The sequence below is a fragment of the Betta splendens genome, chromosome 1, assembly GCF_900634795.4.
Source record: "Betta splendens chromosome 1, fBetSpl5.4, whole genome shotgun sequence".
In the NCBI taxonomy this organism is placed as follows: Eukaryota; Metazoa; Chordata; class Actinopteri; order Anabantiformes; family Osphronemidae; genus Betta; species Betta splendens.
This window is the reverse complement of record NC_040881.3, coordinates 4488648-4505502: the sequence shown is the minus strand read 5'-3', so window position 1 is coordinate 4505502 and position 16855 is coordinate 4488648. Positions and strand designations below refer to the sequence as shown.

Sequence of the window (16855 nt, the reverse complement as noted above, 5' to 3'; positions counted from 1 at the left end):
GCCCATCCTGCCGCCGCCGCCGCCGCCGGTGTGAGTCTCTGTCAGCGCCGCAGCTCGCGTCGGACGGCGGCAGCGCACCTGAGCCGCACGTCGCCCGGAACGAGGCACATTCTCCTCCCGTTAACGTGTCTCCCGCCTCCTCCGGCGGCGCCGGAGCGCATCGCGTGTCCCGGCGAGCGCCCTCATCCCTCCGGTAAGTCCCGCAGGACGGTGCCGCCGCATCGCGCCGCGTCCCGATGCGCAACTCCGCCAGAAAAGAGTCGGAGCGGCGGCGCGTTCTGCTTCGCGCGTCCCGCAGTGCAGCGCGGCTCCGTCGTGACACCGGGGAGAGGTTCGGTGGTTCGAGGCCTGGACGCGTTTGTTCACCGTGTGTGCGCCATAGGAACGGCTCGTTACGTTAAGTGGCCCTTCCCAGAATCAGCACCGCGGAGCAGCAGGAGTGCGAGAGTTCCGTCACAATTAGTGGAGTTCTTGTTAAATAGCGAGTGGAGTGGATCAGACAGCACCATGTTATTTATAGAAATAGTTTATAGAATGAAGAAAGCTCCAGTTCTTAACTTTCCACTCACCTCAGCTGCTGTTACCTGCTCAGCAGGGACTGATGTGTTTCTCCCTCTGTAAATCTTTATTGTCTCAAATACCTTTTATAAAGTACCTTTTTGTTATTTGGGCCTATGTCTTAAAATGATACTGCCGTGAACGTTGGGAGCCTTCAAAGCCAGATTGTTCTAATGTTTGCGTACGTGTTGATGTTTTGCTGCACTTTGGTTGCTACCACAGAAGAATCAAGGTTCACTGCGGCGCCGTGCGTGTGACGGACATTTTTACTTTAGCTTAAAGCCATTTAAAGCCAGCGGTGTGGTCTCAGTCCTGTGGTGGTTACTGTCCGGCCCTTTTGCTTCAACATGTGTGGCTTTAAAACGCTGCACCTCAGATCCCCGCTTCCTCGGCTTTTGTGCTCGGGGATGAATTAGAGGGCAATCCATTCAAGCGGTGGGAACAATACCACAGTGGGAAATAAAAAAAAAAAACAGAGCTTCTCTCTGGGTCGGGTCGAGGGGGAGGGCCGTGTCACCCACCGGTTGCTGTGGAGGCCGGGAGTAACGAGGAAAACTCAAATCCCTGACGTCAGGCCGAGGAGGAAGATGTTCAGGGCCTTGATTTGTGTGTGTGGGAGCAGGAGGGGGCTGAATAGTAGTTGGCAACTTGGGGATCAACCGTGCTCTTAAAAATATGCACCGTTTTAGTGATGTGGTTTTTAAATGAAGAAAAAAAAATCATTGTTTTAATATTTCTGTAGCATCAGTCACGTATGTGTTATGCAGGTATTAATGTGTTTTCTCATGAAGCTTGTTGTGTATTCGTGCCCTTGGGTGAACGCGGCCCTGTAAACATGTTTGCTTGTCGTCTCTATGGCGACCTGAGCGCCCGCTTTATTTCTCACCTTTGTCTCCTAATCATAATAACCGGGATCTATCGGTTTTAGCCACTTGTTAAGCAGGTTTTCTGCTAAATCACACAGCACCCGTCTTATGGCGCTGGAAATGCAGTGATTAACCTCCGAGCTCCTGGCACTGGGAGATTTGCCTGGAGCAGGTCTTGGCAGCCGACGCAGAGTGCTGAAGCGACAGAAGGATGCAGATGCAGCGCCGTGCTCCGGGCCGGACGCCGATCACCTGTGACCAACAGAACAGCGCCGGTTCCGTCACCCGCCTCATCCTCCTCCGTGTCGTCTGAATCTGCCGCCGTGCGCTTTATTCAGCTTTGTTTTGTAGTCTGGAGGTGGAAGGCGCTGTCTGTTGGTCACAGTTAATTTGAATTACGGGCGTGATGATCTGGATGATGCTCCTCAGGATGCTGTAGAGCGCCAGCACCCGGGAGGAGCCGTTAAAGACGTAAAGTGAGCCGTCAGCGCGGCCGCGTATGAGGCGAAATGTGCTCTGTGCATTTGTTGACACAGCACGAAACCGTGTTATTAAAGCGCTTTGATGTTATGATGCGTCTCCATGTGCACAGTCTCTGGATTGACCTAAAACGAGACACTGAAAGAGGCTTCTCTATGTTATACTGTGTATAATGTTGTATTCTCTGTCTGACTCACACACACACACACACACACATATATATCTCACTGTGTTAGGTTTGTCACCAAACCCTGAAACACTTTAATTATTTTTCTAATAATACCAAACTGCTTCATTAAATGAAGGTGCATTGTGCCTCATCAGGCTCCATGCCCTGTTGTTAAGAGGCACAGATTCCCTGTTTGCTTGACTCAGATTAAACGATTAGGTGAATTCTCCGCTCAGTTACAGGTCGCCTAGTGAGTGTGACATAACGTGTGTTACAGGGAGCTAGTCATTCATATTGGTCTTCTACTTGAACCCACCTGAATCCTGTTAAACAGTCATTGGCGGCGCAGGCGCGTGCTTTAATCTTCCATACGTGAACCCTCTGTGCGGAGGGCTGTCATCAGCAGGTTTAGTGAAGCCTGGAGGACGTGTCCCGTGTGTGTCTGCAGGTGTCCGTCATGCAACGGAGGCACAATAACAGGTCCCAGTTGATTCTGGTATTAAGTGATCTTCATGAGTTGTGATGCAGGCGGAGTCCCGGTTTGTTTACCTGCAGGAGCCACGCGGCGGTGTTAATGGTGCTGCTGCATGAATCTGATCCAGGTTCACCAAAGGTTGTGGATGGACGACTCTAAAAAAATAAAAAAACCTGCAGGTGGGATTATATGTGGGGCCCTGGAAACATGTTGGACTCTTCAGTTGCTTTCATGCCAGTCAGGAATGATTCAAACCATCCAAATGTTCACCCGTCACAGCTGAGCTCCTTCTTGTGACTGTGCCTATTCCTCCTCAAAAAAACTGTTCCAGTAGATAACTAGACGCTAACTAGACAGCTTGGACCCAACTCCATCGCTTTTGATTCAGGCAGCGATGGAGGGAGATTGCCTTCTATTTATAGCTGCCTTTCTGAATTGTGGGACGGTCTGGAGTCCCAGTGAGGGAACATCTGGGCCAGTTTGTAGGTGCATGTAATCGCTGCGGAGGCGATCACGCAGGCCTTGAGTTGTTTTAACAGCAGTGACCTGCAGACGTATAAAAGATGAGGGAGGTTCCTCACTGTTCTCCACATCCTCTGCATCAGCGGCGCTGCAGAACCCGGTTTTGTCACGACCAATAAATAACTGGGCTGAGATCTGCCACTGGCAGAACTGCAGGTTTAGTGGCCTGAGGTGCCACGTTCTGTACTTTGACCCTATTAGGAACTCATTCCTCACGCTACACAAATTACACCATAGAATAATCTCCTTAGAGCAGATTTGGCAGATTTGAGAAGCCGTTGAGCCACGTTAGGCCCCGACGCAGAGCCCCTTAAATCACAGGCTTGTTTGTCCGGGAGGTAAGTGGCTGGTTCAGGCAGCACAGGCAGAGACAAGGGGTTGGATTATGTGTTGATGAAGTGACCTGCAGCCGTGACGCGAGCTCAAACAGCCATTAGCGCAGGGGCTGGAATGAGTCTGAGAAATAAAGACTTTCCCGAGGAGGATTATGGGATTTGACAGCTTGTGGGCAGAACGCTGACATGTATTTGCTCATTCACATCACTTGGTGCTCAGGGGAGAGTGTTATAACTCATTGATCCTGCATTGGGGATTATCACATCAGCTAATTAAGACAGAGCAATGAGTGAAAAATGTCTCCTGTGCAGATAATATATAAGCCATGTTTCTTTTTCTGCTTCCTGCAGTTTGAATATTTCACCTTCAGATGAATCGTCACAGAGGTGAGCTGTGTCTGAGTCAGCAGTCGTTTTATTCACAGGGAAATGCATTTACTCAGTCAGGCTTCACGCAGGAATACAGCCGACTAGTTCCCAAGTGCTCAGTCTTTGAAAATATTCTATAATTCCAGGATTTCCTGCATAATGGGTTTCTTGTCTGCACTGGGCTTCGACAGGAGCTTTCTGGGTTGACGTGCGTTACACAAGCAGTGGCACAAGAGGCGATAAAGGGCCTTCAGCTGACGTTTAATGTGAGTCCACAGTTACTGAGGTCCACTGGTGACGCTGCTCCGCTCCAGAGCTGCGCACGAGTCTGTGTTTGAGATATCAGTTCATGTTCAGTGGGTGAGAAGAGATGGTGTTGACTTGAGTGGTTGGTTGGAGGCTCGGTCTCTAGCCTCCAGCTTTTAACGCGTTGTGTTATAGTCATTAGTGGGAAAAGATTGAATCTGAGTGCCATTAAACTCCCATCAGCAGCGGCCCCCTCGCCACCGTTTGGACAAGCTGGGATCAAGGTGCTGTGGGCGGCGGGATCAAAAGCACAGCGGCCCCACAGCGGCGACCCGCTGAGCCCCGCGCAGGACGTACCCCGCTAACGAGCATTTCCCAGCAACGAGCGGGACGCGGGGCCGGCAAATCCCCTGTCAACGCGCCTCTTTGCCCCCGCGGTGCGAGCGAAAGCCCCCGACTTCACTGACCCTCAGGAAATTAGAGTGGATGTTAACAGCAGGGGGCCGTTAGCGCTGGCGGCGCCGTGACCTTGGGCGTCACACGTTCGCGCGGCAGCGGGGATCGTGTTTGTTTTGGGCTCGACGGCGCCCTGGAAACGCGCTCAGAACGAGTGAAATAAGAAGCCAACAGATGTTTGTCCACCGTGAAACTGCACAACTGCCGCTCGTCATCTGGGGCTCCACTGGATGAAACGACACAAACACAAAGGAAACTAAAGCACAGTTTAGTTTTGTCTTCACAATGTAATGCACACGTGTGTACTACAGCTATTTAAACTAAACTCAGCTAAAGGTGGTTTGTCCTGCAGCCCCTGGGCCACACATCAGAGGCCGCTGACAGGGTGGGGTCGTCCCTGTCACCAGCTGAGACGGATGGGAGTGGACCGGCCTCGGGGTGTGTGTGTGTGTGTGTGTGTGTGTGTGTGTGGGGTGGGGGGGGGGGGGGGTGCAACAGGTGGAGCGCCCACATGAAGCGCTCTGTCCCTTCATTCACGCAGCCCCCGCGCTTCCTCGGCCCTCGGGCTGCGTCTGTATAGTGTTACTGACGGGTGGGGCTCCTCCTGTGGCGAAGGAGCCCGTGGTTGTAGTCGGATTCAGTCGTGTCCAACCTGTGACTTTCAGCCTGCGCCCATTGGTCACATTTGATATAATACTGGCCCTGTTTCCCACATATGATGTGTGCAAATATGTTTTTGTTTGCAAAGATGAGTCTGATACGTTGGGAGGGTTTGCTTCCTCGTCCTCCGGCTTATCAAGATCCTGTAGAGACAACCTGCTGTTTGTCCACCTTCCACCACCACTAAGGCTTATTGTATTGGTCTCTCATTTGTTTAAATCATACGCAGAAATAATCCATGATGTCCGTTAGCAGCCGAACCACCGCTTTTCCCCCTCGTGGGAATGAAGCACGACTTTCCGTGACTTTTTAATTTAAATGTGGCGTTTTGGGGCGCTGGGTCAGTTTGAAGTGGGCCTCATAAGTAATGGATGAGGAGAGTGATGCTGATGTCCGGCTCTGGGGACAGGACAGCTGAGGGTGCGGCGGCTGCACAGGCTGATGTTGGCAACTTGAGGCCGTTCGTGACGCGTGCTTCGTTAATTATTGAGACGCGCTGGGTCTCAGGTGGACGAACGCGTGGGGGATTAGTGATGTTTGAGAGGCGGATTCTAGAACTCTATACAAAGCGGCCCTGTCTGGTGTGTGGTGGTAGGTGTTTTACGGCGTCATCCGTCCATCCTCCAGGCTCCGTACGCTCTGACTGAAGGCGGATCATGCGTTGGCGTGTGAGTGGCACTGCTGCTGCGCTGCTGTTTCCTATTGTTCTTCCTCAGGGTGACCTTCCACCGCTGCCGGTGCTGTTTTGCTAATGACGATGCTAAGACTATGACAACAGATGGTGCTGATGTGAATAGAGACTGAGTTACAGTCATAGTCGCCTCCTGTTACGGCGTAACAGTTCATACTGTCCCTGTGCGGATTCAGATGAACGGGGCCAATTCAGTAAACCTTAGTGAAATCCCGTATTCACTGCACATTACAGTCATAAATAAGACTTTGTGGGGGAGATTCCATCATGGTCTTCACCTGCAGCTACTTCACTACTACATGGGAGCGGTTAAAATGAAAACGATACCAGGCTGTGTGTCTAATGTCTCTGATCCACACAGAGACCTCAAAAGACTTCAAAGCCCTCAGAATAGAGAAAAGAACGGGATTGGCCGCTTCCGCCCCGGTCCCCCCTCTCTTTTGATCAGCGCGCTCTCATTTCAGGCTGTCCGCGACCGCACGCGTGGGTCGCCGTGTAAAACCTGCCCTGTGCTGTTCTGTGTTGCGTCTGCAGCTCCATGGCCGCCCCCCCCACCCCCCGCCTCCCCTCCGGGAGGTAGCCTGCGGGGGCTGTGCTCAGCGCCACGGACGACCAGCCGAGTGATGGAGACGGGCAGAATCCCAGGACGCGCTCCCGACACTGTGACCAGACGAAGGGACGGCCCGAGTGCACCTGCGGCAGCCTCGCGCGGAGCCGGCTCCTCCCTGTGACGCTGGTGATGAGTCGCCCGTCCACAGCCAATGATCCAGAGAGCTGCAGCAGCGAGGGCAGCAGCCGCGCCGCGTCCTCTATGCCGAAGAGCAGCCCCGGCGACGCCTCCAAGCGCGCCGCCCCCCCGCCGCCGCCCCTGCCCCCGCCCCCTCCCCCGCCCCCGGCCACCGCCGCGCCCGGCGGCCGCAGGAAGCGCCGCGTGCGCAGCTTCTTCTGGAAGCCCATCCCCGAGGAGAAGGTGCGCGGGAAGCCCAACATCTGGACCATGGCGGTGCGGCAGCAGCAGTTCCAGATCGACGTGCGCTCCGTGGAGGAGCTGTTCGGGCAGCAGGAGGAGGCGGCGGGGGGGCCGCGGGGGGCGGGGGCGGCGGCGGCCGCGCCCGGGGCCGCCGCCGCCGTGTCGCGCTCCCGCTCCTTCAAGGAGAGCAGCAAGGACGAGGTGAGAGGAGGTGCACGGAGAGGAGCCGCGATAATATATACTGTACGAGTGATGTGTCTGACGTGTGGTTTCAGATCAGCATCCTCGACTCCAAGAGGGGCATGAATGTGGGCATTTTCCTGAAGCAGTTCAAGAAGTAAGTGCCTCCGTGAAGCTCACAGTGCAAAGAGCAGCCTGGAGACGTAGCGAGTCTCACTGGTGACTGATGATTCATTGTGACCACACACACATCCACTGCTTTGCATAGCTGCAGGTAATTAGTGTGCTAGTTGACGCCAGTCAACCTGAGCAGCAGGACGCAGCTGATCCACGGAGCAAATATAGGTCATTTATCATCTGTTCGTGGTTTTTCTACAAAGACGGCAGAGATGTGGGAACAGGGGAGGTCTGAGATCAGGCCTGTCTCCGTAAAACGCCTTCTGTTTGAGTTTCAGAAAAGCTCCATTATTTAAAGGCCGTTACAAATGAGGGCGATTAGGGTCAAAATCTGTCTCATTTACTTTAATAGGATTTTCTTTTTGCGCCATTGTTTCGTTGTAATCTCCAGGTGATGAACCAGAACAGGTCAGGGTTGTGTTACCAAACTAGTCCAAACAGTCCAAAAAGACTGTGGAGCGTCCTGCTGCCGTGGCGGCTGATTTGCATGGCCTCCCAGTGCATTTCAATGACATTTGAATGTCAGCCATTCTGCAGTGAGCTCATCACAGCCGCTGTGTTTCTGTGTAGGCTTTTCATTTACCTTCAGCTGGTGATGTGCACAAAGCTCATCATCATTATCATCATCATCGTCATCATCATCAGAACATGTGTCCAGTCGTGATTATTCCCACTAAACATTCTTTAAGGATTTCTCCAGTAGATCCAGGAGGCCTCCTGACGCCTGCCAGCTCCACGGAGCCCATTTGTAAATGAATCGAACACAGATTCAACACTTTGCCAAAGGTTTTCGGCTGAGTTTGCAAAGCCGAGCGCCGGCCTGTCAAGGCAGGGCCATGCCACCCACGCCTCCTCGCTCCAGCTCTTTACACAGGATTATAAGTGTTTATCTAAGAGCCAGATCCTTCCTCTGTTCATTCAACCCTGGTAGTTTAATGCCACTTTACAGTTGTGAGGTGAAAGCGCTCTGCTGTGTTTGCAGGGGTCCATTTCACCATACGAGCATGTAATGTAGCAGGGCTCCTGCTAAGATCACCTCAGGCTGCAGCAGTTACACAAACCTGTCCAGACTTCATCAACGGACAGCGATCCGTGGAGACAATCACTATTCTTGCTTTCTTTGAGTCAGGAGCCTCTGACTCCACTGGGCTGCAGCGCCGTCGTAGACACTGAGGAGCCGCCCTCAAAAGGGGACACCTGTGCTATTTGTCATTGGGCTGAATTGAAAGGAGCTGTCTGACTTCCAGGTCCAACCGCTCCATTGTTGAGGACATACGACGGGGAGAAGGAAAGATTTATGGGGCCGAGCTGCTCAAAGACCTGTTGAAGCTCCTTCCTGATGCAGAGGAGGTGTGTGTGACACGCAGACAGTTGGTGAATGACCAGCGGTTTATGTAAACGCTTGGCGGCTGCTGAGCTTCTCCCTTCATTGTCTGCGCAGGTTAAGAAGCTGCAGATGTTTAAGGGAGACGCGGACAAGCTGACGCTCGTCGACTCCTTTATGTTCCTGCTAATCCAGGTGCCGCGGTGAGTTGAGTGAATGACCTGAAACGACGGAGACGGGAGGTTTATGGAGGTTTTAATCTGCTTTCTGAGGTTTTGGGGATGTGTTTTTCCAACAGAGGGTTGGGGTGTTTCTTGTCATCTGACGAATAGAGAATCATGAGCTACTGTAAATTAGATTTTTATCCATCACTGAACGCCTCACGCTTCCACATCCTCACCCTCCATCAGTGAAATCAAAGTCTTCATAACCTCCAGCCCGAGTCTCTCCTCGAGCCACTGATCCACCTGCTCCCTCTGCTCCCGGCAGCTTCGAGGTCCGGATCGAGGCCATGGTCCTGCGCGAGGAGTTCTTCCCGTCCTGCGCCGCGATGAGCCACGAGATCGATGTCGTCCGCGTCGCCACCAAAGGTGACAACACAAAGGCCCGGCTGCGCACGCACTCACGCTGACAGGTGACCCAGATATCTGAGCTGCATGAACGCGTCACCTGAGAAACACCGATGGGAACGGAACGGAAAAACAAAGCGGGGCCGTCATTGTCCTCCTGAAAACTACACCGTTGAGCTTCATTCTATTTTCCAATTTTCTAAAAATCTCTGCAAATATCTGCAAAAATAACAAGGGACAACTTGTAAGTGGGACATAACAGATAATGTAAACACAGATCCTCAGCATTGAGCTAAGTCTGCTTGACTCCTGATGACCGTGTTTCATGCCTGCAGTTTTTCTGTGTTGTGAGCTCCTCCGCCGTGGATTCTGATTGACTCGCTGCTGATCTCCCCTCAGAGCTGATGAGCTGCGAGGAGCTCCACGCCATCCTGCATCTGGTGCTGCAGGCCGGGAACATCATGAACGCCGTGAGTCGGCCGCTGCCGCGCCGCCGTCCCGCGGCGGGTGCGGAGGGGCTCACTGCGTGTTCTGTCGCTCCCGCAGGGCGGCTACGCGGGGAACGCCGTGGGATTCAAGCTGTCCTCCCTCCTGTCGCTGGCAGACACCAAGGCCAACAAGCCCGGAATGAACCTGCTGCACTTCGTTGCCATGGTCAGTGAAGTCACCGCTCACACTGCTATGCACACAGTACCAGCAAGGCCCTCTGGGTAATCGGAGAGCAGCTGCACATGTGAGCGTGGAGCACGCGAGACAGAAAGCAGTCGAACCGCACGGAGCCACAGAATCCGCTTCGGGCCTGGAGACGGGTCCAGGTGGACGGGAAGCAGGAACCGGCCCAGAGTAGCGGGCCGACGTCTCACGTAGCCTAGAAGCGTCGCCGGTCATGCGTCGTGTAACGCGTCTGTCCACACAGGAGGCGAAGAAGAAGGACGAGAAGCTGCTCAAGTTCCCGGAGAGACTTCAGGACGTCCAGAGTGCAGCCAGGTAAAGAAAGTCGCTCCGAGGCCCTTTAACCAGCTCCGAGGCTCTGTGCAGCAACGTCCGTGTGTCCCGTGTAGGATCTCGGTGGAGAACATCGAAATGGACTTTTCCTCCCTCTACGTCCGCATCAAATCCCTGGAGGAGAAGGTTCAAGGAGACCAGGAGCTGCTGCAGCAGCTGGAGCCGTTCCTGCAGGTGAAGCAGCGGCAGCGGTTACGTAATGCACTTAGTCGGCAGCAGCTGCCAATAACTGTGTGTGTGTGTGTGTGTGTGTGTGTGTGTGTGTGTGTGTGTGTGTGTGTGTGTGTGTGTGTGTGTGTGTGTGTGTGTGTGTGTACGTGTGTGTACGTGTGTGTACGTGTGTGTCTGTGTGTCTGTGTGCGTGTGTGTGTGTGTGTGTGTCCGTGTGTGTGCGTGTCCGTGTGCGTGCTTGTGCGCGCGCGTGTGTGTGTGTGTGTGTGTGTACGTGTGTACGTGTGTGCGTGTGTGTGTGTGTGTGGTCACAGAGTTCAGCGCAGACACTTCAGGAGCTGAAGAGACGCAGGCTGGACCTGCGGAAGGAGGGGAACGCGCTCATCGATTTCTTTTGCGAGGACAAGGACACGTTCAAGCTGGACGAGTGCTTCCGCATCTTCCAGGACTTCTGCATCAAGTTCAGGAAGGCTGTGAAGGTCAGTGTGAGGTGAAGCCGAGCGCAGGCCGCTCTGTCGCGCCGACGCTGAGCTCTCCCGCCTTCTTCCCGCTCCCAGGACAACGTGGACCGCGAGGCGAAGGAGGCGGCCCGGCAGCGGCGCCTGCGCGAGCTGGAGGAGCGGCGCTTCGCGTGGGCGGCGCCGGACCCGAGCGGCGCCTTCGGCCGCAGCAGCAGCGAGAGCGACGTGGAGCTGCTGAGCAAGGACGGCCTCCTGGACTTCCTCCAGAGGTCCCAGAGTCCGCACGGCCCGCTGGGCCGCTCGGCCAGCGCCCGCCGCCACCGCCACACCATGACCTCCGTCGCCGACCGCGAGCTCCAGGGGTTCCTCCAGCTGTTCGGCGGCGCCGGGAGCCCCGCGGACCGCTCCAGGTTCCACAGCCTGCCGCGGCCGGGCCGGCCCGCGCAGCGCGGGCCCGCGCCGTGGATCTCGGCCCAGGACGACAACCGCGAGCTGGGCGGCGACAGGGGCGCGGTGTCTCCGTGCGCGGGAACGGACCCGGTCAGCCCGCTGGTCAGGTTCTCCTCCTCGGGCTTCGCCGACAACCAGGACGCGTGCAACAACAATCAGTGCTCGTCCCTGTCGGAGGGCAGCGCTCGGCCCTGTTCTCTCAGCGTCTTTCCCAAGCCCGCGATCACCGGCCGCATGAATGTTAGCGTGGAGAAGCACACTTTAGCTCGAGGCCCGCAGGCGTTCGACCTGAGAAGCCCCAACAACAACAGTCATATCCGCTTGGTCGACCGGGGGGACGTTGAGGTGACGGACTTGGAGGAGGAGTCACAGCCTCCACCCAAGAATGTGGATCACGTCCTACACAGCAAAGCTGCAGCCAGAGACGCTGTGAAGGAGGAGGACGCAGGTCCCGCTCCGACGGGGGAGAGAGAGGAGGACGCCAGCACCGTTTCCTCCACCACCTGCACCACGCCGCTCCCGCTGGACACGTCCGCCTCCAGCAAGAAGCCGCCGTTTTACCTCCTGGACTGCACCGAAACCGACTGCTCCGTGTCCCTCGATTACTCCGAGGGCGACAGCTCGTCTGCGGCTAAAGAGGGGCTTGGTTTGAGGCCGAGCGACCGCAGCGGCGAGCGGCGAGATCCCAGCGCGCTGTCCTCCGCGTCCCCCAACGACGAGTCGGCTTCGGCCGCAAAACCCCCAGACGCGGCGTCCACGGAGGAGTGGGACACGGAGAGCTGCGACACCACCGAGGGGCGGCAGGCGGCCGAGAAAGACGCGCAGAGGGGCGGCAGGAAGGCGGCGCACGCAAAGGGGAGGGGCAAGGGCGGCGGGGGGCGGGGCGTGCGAACCCTGACGAGCAGCGAGAGCCAGGGCATGCGCAAAGTGGTGCCCATCAGCAGGTGCACGCGCGCCGGCGGCAGCAAGCCTCCGGTCCACGAGGGCGGAGACGCGCGCCGGCCGCTCCGGGACCAGAGCACCCCGGCCACGGGGAGGAGCGAGAAGGCGCCCCGGCCCCCACGACACTCCAGCCTGCCTCCGGACGGGCCCAAGGCCGCGAGGGGGGGCGGGTCCAGAGTGGCGCGCGACGCCGTCCCGAGGAAGCCGAGCGGGAAACCCGTGAGGAACGTCCCCAAGGCGCCGCCGGAGGAGAAGATGTGCCGCTCCACCATGCGGGCGCTGGCCCAGGCCCAGGTCCAGGTGGGCGGAGCCTCCTCGGAGGCCGGCGGCTCCCACACGCTCACCGCCAGGAACCCGGCCGATGTCCCCGGCTTCGCCCGCAACACCGTGGCCTCGTCGTCCCGGTTCAAGAAGGAGGCGGGGCCCCCGTCCGTCCCCTCCACGCCGTCCCGCAGCCCGTCGCTCGCGGGCCGACCGCCCTCCGTGAAGCAGAGCAGGCCGTCGGCGCCGGGCGAGGAGCCGCCGCGGGGGGCGGGTCTGCGGCGCGCGCACAGCGTCCGGGCCGCGGGGCGGAGCCGCCGCAGCGAGACTCCGCCCCCGGCGGCCGCGCGAGACCACGTCCGCAAGGCCGGAAGCTTCTCCGAGAAGTCGACGGCGACGCCCGGCCGAGGCGCGAAGCCCAGCTGGAAATAAACGGGACACGACGACGAGGAGACGCTCCCTCTGAGACCAACGAGTCCCTCCGCGCTCCACCTTCAGTCCTGAAATGATGCAAACGTCAAAAACCTTTTATAAACGAAGATCGCACAGATGCAATGACCTCCACGTGTTGATACTAAAAGCTACTTTTCTCATTGACTGAACTGACAAATGGCAGACCTGTGTTCTGACCCAGGAGCGTCTGCCTGCAGAACCGTCCGTGTGTCTGAACGCTGGGATCTAATGCTGCTATTGGCTCTGACAGTTAACGTCCAGCGTCCGTTTCATTCAGGGCTAGAGTTCATTCTCCCTTATCTGCTGCTGTCATCCTGTTTTATTATTATTATTATTAATATTATTATTGTGTTTTTGCATCCTCCTGCAGCTCTGTTTGCCTTTTGGTTCCTTTGCTTGATACCTCATGAAAAGACGCAGTGGCCTTGTACCAGAAAAGGTTCTGCATGATTAAAAATGTAGATCCGATCCGACCTGGTTGAAATAACTGCAATGCCACTTTTTACAACTCCTCTGTATATTAATATCACTGCAATCTATATGAAGCTGATCCTCCCACGGTGTGTATCGACTGTGGTATTACTTGTGTATTTATGTGTTAGTAGGTTAGAACGCCTCCATATTGTCATGGAGCAGACGTGCACGTAGCAGGTGTTTCCTATTTACCGTAGGCTAATAGGTGATGCTTTAAAACAGAAGCATTTAACACGTCTCAGTCAAATCAGTTTCCCAGCCTAAATGTCATCAACAGGCGTCACCATGGTTTTCCCACTGGCCACATTACAAAACTACACAGCAGCTCTGCTGTGGGGCTGGAGACGTACTGAGGGCAGAGTATACGGGTATTCAGGGTTGTTGGTACAAGCTTCCACCACATCGCGATCAGCGTCGCTGAAGCTCTGCCAGAATTAATCAAATAAAAAGACCTAATGTAGTTGTTCAGGTATGACGGATGAGGATTCCAGCCGGGCGGGACTCAGACCCGCCGACCATTTCCACCACTTGCCTTTCAAACTGCATTGTGCCATTTCCACAGCAGCCTTAAAGCGTCATGTAGCGACACATCACCATTAGAGCCTCGCGTGAACGGAGCGTGGAAGCGTTCATTCCACCACAACGGGCCCAAGCGGCGCCGCACTCACTTCTTCAGCGCAGAGAAATAGAATTGTTCTGACGAACACTTTCCACAGAGCAGCAATGATTGAGGAGCGAAACACATGGGAGATGATGTAAAGATGAAGACATGCGTCAGATGATTGACCTCTGACCTCACACCTAAACATCTTGCTGTTCCCCCTAATGCAGATTATGCTTATGAAGCTGTGGCTCAAACGGCCCAGTGTGGTGTTTCTATTGTTAGAGAGGGATGATTGGGCTCGTTTTGTCCATTAGAGGATCTCATCTCATCTCTATTCTCTCTGTAACATTTTATATTCACAGCTGAATAAGAAAGTATGAGGTAAATATACACCAACGAAGAGAGGAGCAGGAAAAACAAACCCAAATAGAATTTCCATAATGTTTTTCAGCTCTAAATATTTGACTATTTTCTTCCACTGCCACTGAGCCCAAGATGAGGATGCATCTGCTCTTTACATTAGCGTCTGCTTGTTTGGTGGTTCTTATGAATTCGCTTTAATCCCAAAGGCCGGAGTCCTTTAGAAAATCATCACAAGCTGCCGATCGGACGGCAACGCTGCGTCTGGAGAGTTCATTCACCAGCTCATCTTTGTGATTCACGCTTCCTGGTTTTCACATTTGTATCCCCGAGAATGTGTTTTATACGCTGGAGGGGAGCGACTAGTGCTGTTTTTTTACTCTGATGTGATTCTGTGTGATGAGAAACGTGACACGAGGCAAAGTGCTCATGAAAATCAGAACTGCTGAGCATCTGCGATCACTAGACCACAGGGCAGACGGTAAATCTGTTGCAGGTCATATTTCTGATGACGACATCAAGGAAATAAATAAAAATCACGTGTTGCTGTGTAAATCAATAGCTTAGTCTGTGTTTTTTTGAGCACTGTTGTTGCACTTCATCGTTTATTCCACCAGGGTGCAGCAGAGAGGCGTTAAAGTAAAGGAGAAAATACTACTAATGCTAAAACCACTGCAAGAAAAAGGAACAACTCATAGAGGTCACACGTGCTAGAAGGTAGAAAATACACACTTTACTTTTCACAAAGTGAGAAATTGGGAGTAGAAGTGCAGAGTTTCCCCTCGAGAAGAGACTGAATGCCCTCAGCGGCCACTCCACTGGTGCGCCTGCAGAACCGTGGCCCTGGATGGGAGCTGGACCGCTCACAGCACGAGACGCGGAGCGGCCGGTGACTTGGCACCGTTATCTTTAGCTCAGAGTCGCTGCGCTGCTGCCGTGTGTGAGGGATTAGGCTCCTCTCAATCCCTCCTTATCCCGCGGCTCAGCCTCACGCCCGAGGAGCAGGCTCACCACTTTCACTGCGCCGCGGCTGCAGGTGGAGAGGGGCTTCTGGCGGGAACCTACAGCATGTGTCCTCGGATGAGGGAGCGGCGACAGCGTCCACGTTCTCCCGCTGATCATGACGAAGGCGGCGCGGAGTAGGAACGGCCTCGGCGAACAGTGAGTCGCACGCCTCTCTGACCCCTGAAGCTCGATTTCCTCTGTTACCAGTGTATTTCCTAAAAACTAGTCAAATACAAATTTCTCCCCGACTGCTGCTTTTGTCACGCGCTCTTGAATTTGTCCTCCAGAGGTCGTTTAGATGTGGCTACAGCGTCCCGGTGATGACCTCGCGCCCCGTCGAAGGCCGCGGTGTCGCTACGCGTGATGCTCAGTGAATCACTGTGACCTTTCGCAGCCAAACACCGAAAGTCCTCCCTCAGAGCCCGTCGGCACAAACAGGCGAGCTGCCTGGACGAGCGTCAGCGCACGACCAGCAGTCAGGCCTTGTAGAACAAGGCTCTGTGTTTAGGCAGAGCTGCAGGGACCACGCGCGAGACACCACACACTGCTCACAACTGGTTGTCAACATACTTTATGTTCAGTTGAAACACACTGAAAGCTGGTGAATAATTGAGCAGGCGTTCGCCCAGTGCTCTGCTGGACTAATGGCAGCAGCAGGTGCAGGAAGCGGTGGCTGTTGCTTATGTTATCGCACTACGTGTCCCGAAACCTGATTAACTATTTACATGCGCTTAATTGGATTCTATAAGTCTAATTTGCTACAATGTTATTTATTGGTCTGACATCCAGATGTTGACTCTGAGATATGAGCCTTTGCGATTTCAATAGACTTGACCTGAGTCCACAGTGTTGATGATAAAATAAGCAGAAGCACCAGCGTGGGCTCTAAAATGCAAATGTACATATTCTGCACTGTATTTGACATCTTCACATGTTGTCGTAGGTTCAAGAGGCCCAGTTTCAGTTTGTGTGGATTTACACTTACTCAGTTCAAAAGCTTCACCTACTGGTTATTTTGCATTCATAAATTCACACATGCAAAACCCATTCTGAGCCTGTGACGTGGGATTTAACTAACAAATGATCATAAAAAAGCTCAATTTCACCTCACACACTGAATCAATGGTCAAATGTTACTGCATCAATAAAATATGATATGACAACAATCACCAAAAACATATTTTATTCCAAAGGGGTTTTTTCGTTTTAAGACACACTTCACCTGGTCAGATGATTATAATTTAGTGATGGAGCAAAACATAAATCTTTGCTCAGAGCCTGTGACTGTGCAAGCTGCATGCTAAGCAGGCATCCGTTAGCACACACACACACACACACACACACACACACACACACACACACACACACACACACACACACGCACACACACACACACACACACACACACACACACACACACACACACACACCACATACTGGCTTTCTTCTATTGCACACATTCATTGGTGGAAAAAGGAATGCAAATAATTGTTTCTGTTTCTTCTTTTCTTTTCCTTTTCTTATTTAATCTGAAAGGACTCTTTCATGCGCTGCTGCATAATGTGCGGTTGTCACGGCAACAGCCTCCCTCGTCAGGAGGGAGGGACCTGTAATCACAGTTA

General features: G+C 54.2%; 1 protein-coding gene across 2 annotated transcripts; it reads left to right on the top strand.

Annotated features, from left to right (window-relative positions):
* The first annotated feature begins 1 nt into the window (after position 1).
* On the top strand, positions 2–14787 carry fhdc1 (FH2 domain containing 1). 2 transcript variants are annotated; one of them, XM_029157413.3, is made up of 12 exons: positions 2–193; positions 6362–6998; positions 7073–7134; positions 8402–8504; positions 8596–8681; positions 8968–9068; positions 9447–9517; positions 9594–9701; positions 9964–10034; positions 10109–10226; positions 10538–10702; positions 10781–14787. In XM_029157413.3, exons 2-12 carry the CDS (start codon positions 6567–6569, stop codon positions 12767–12769), a joined length of 3306 nt encoding a protein of 1101 aa, XP_029013246.1. In that variant the 5' UTR covers positions 2–193; positions 6362–6566; the 3' UTR covers positions 12770–14787. The 2 variants fall into 2 exon arrangements, with proteins under 2 accessions (XP_029013246.1, XP_029013254.1); XM_029157421.3 differs by having other exon boundaries at positions 6292–6998.
* The last annotated feature ends 2068 nt before the right edge of the window (positions 14788–16855 follow it).

What these genes read in the sequence shown, in the direction of transcription:
- fhdc1 (XM_029157413.3), top strand. Translation starts at nt 6,567, where the DNA reads ATGAGTCGCCCGTCCACAGCCAATGATCCAGAGAGCTGCAGCAGCGAG. An exon ending in AGGAGAGCAGCAAGGACGAG is followed by an intron (nt 6,999 to 7,072) that starts GTGAGAGGAGGT and finishes GTGTGGTTTCAG; the next exon opens with ATCAGCATCCTCGACTCCAA. An exon ending in TGCTGCACTTCGTTGCCATG is followed by an intron (nt 9,702 to 9,963) that starts GTCAGTGAAGTC and finishes CTGTCCACACAG; the next exon opens with GAGGCGAAGAAGAAGGACGA.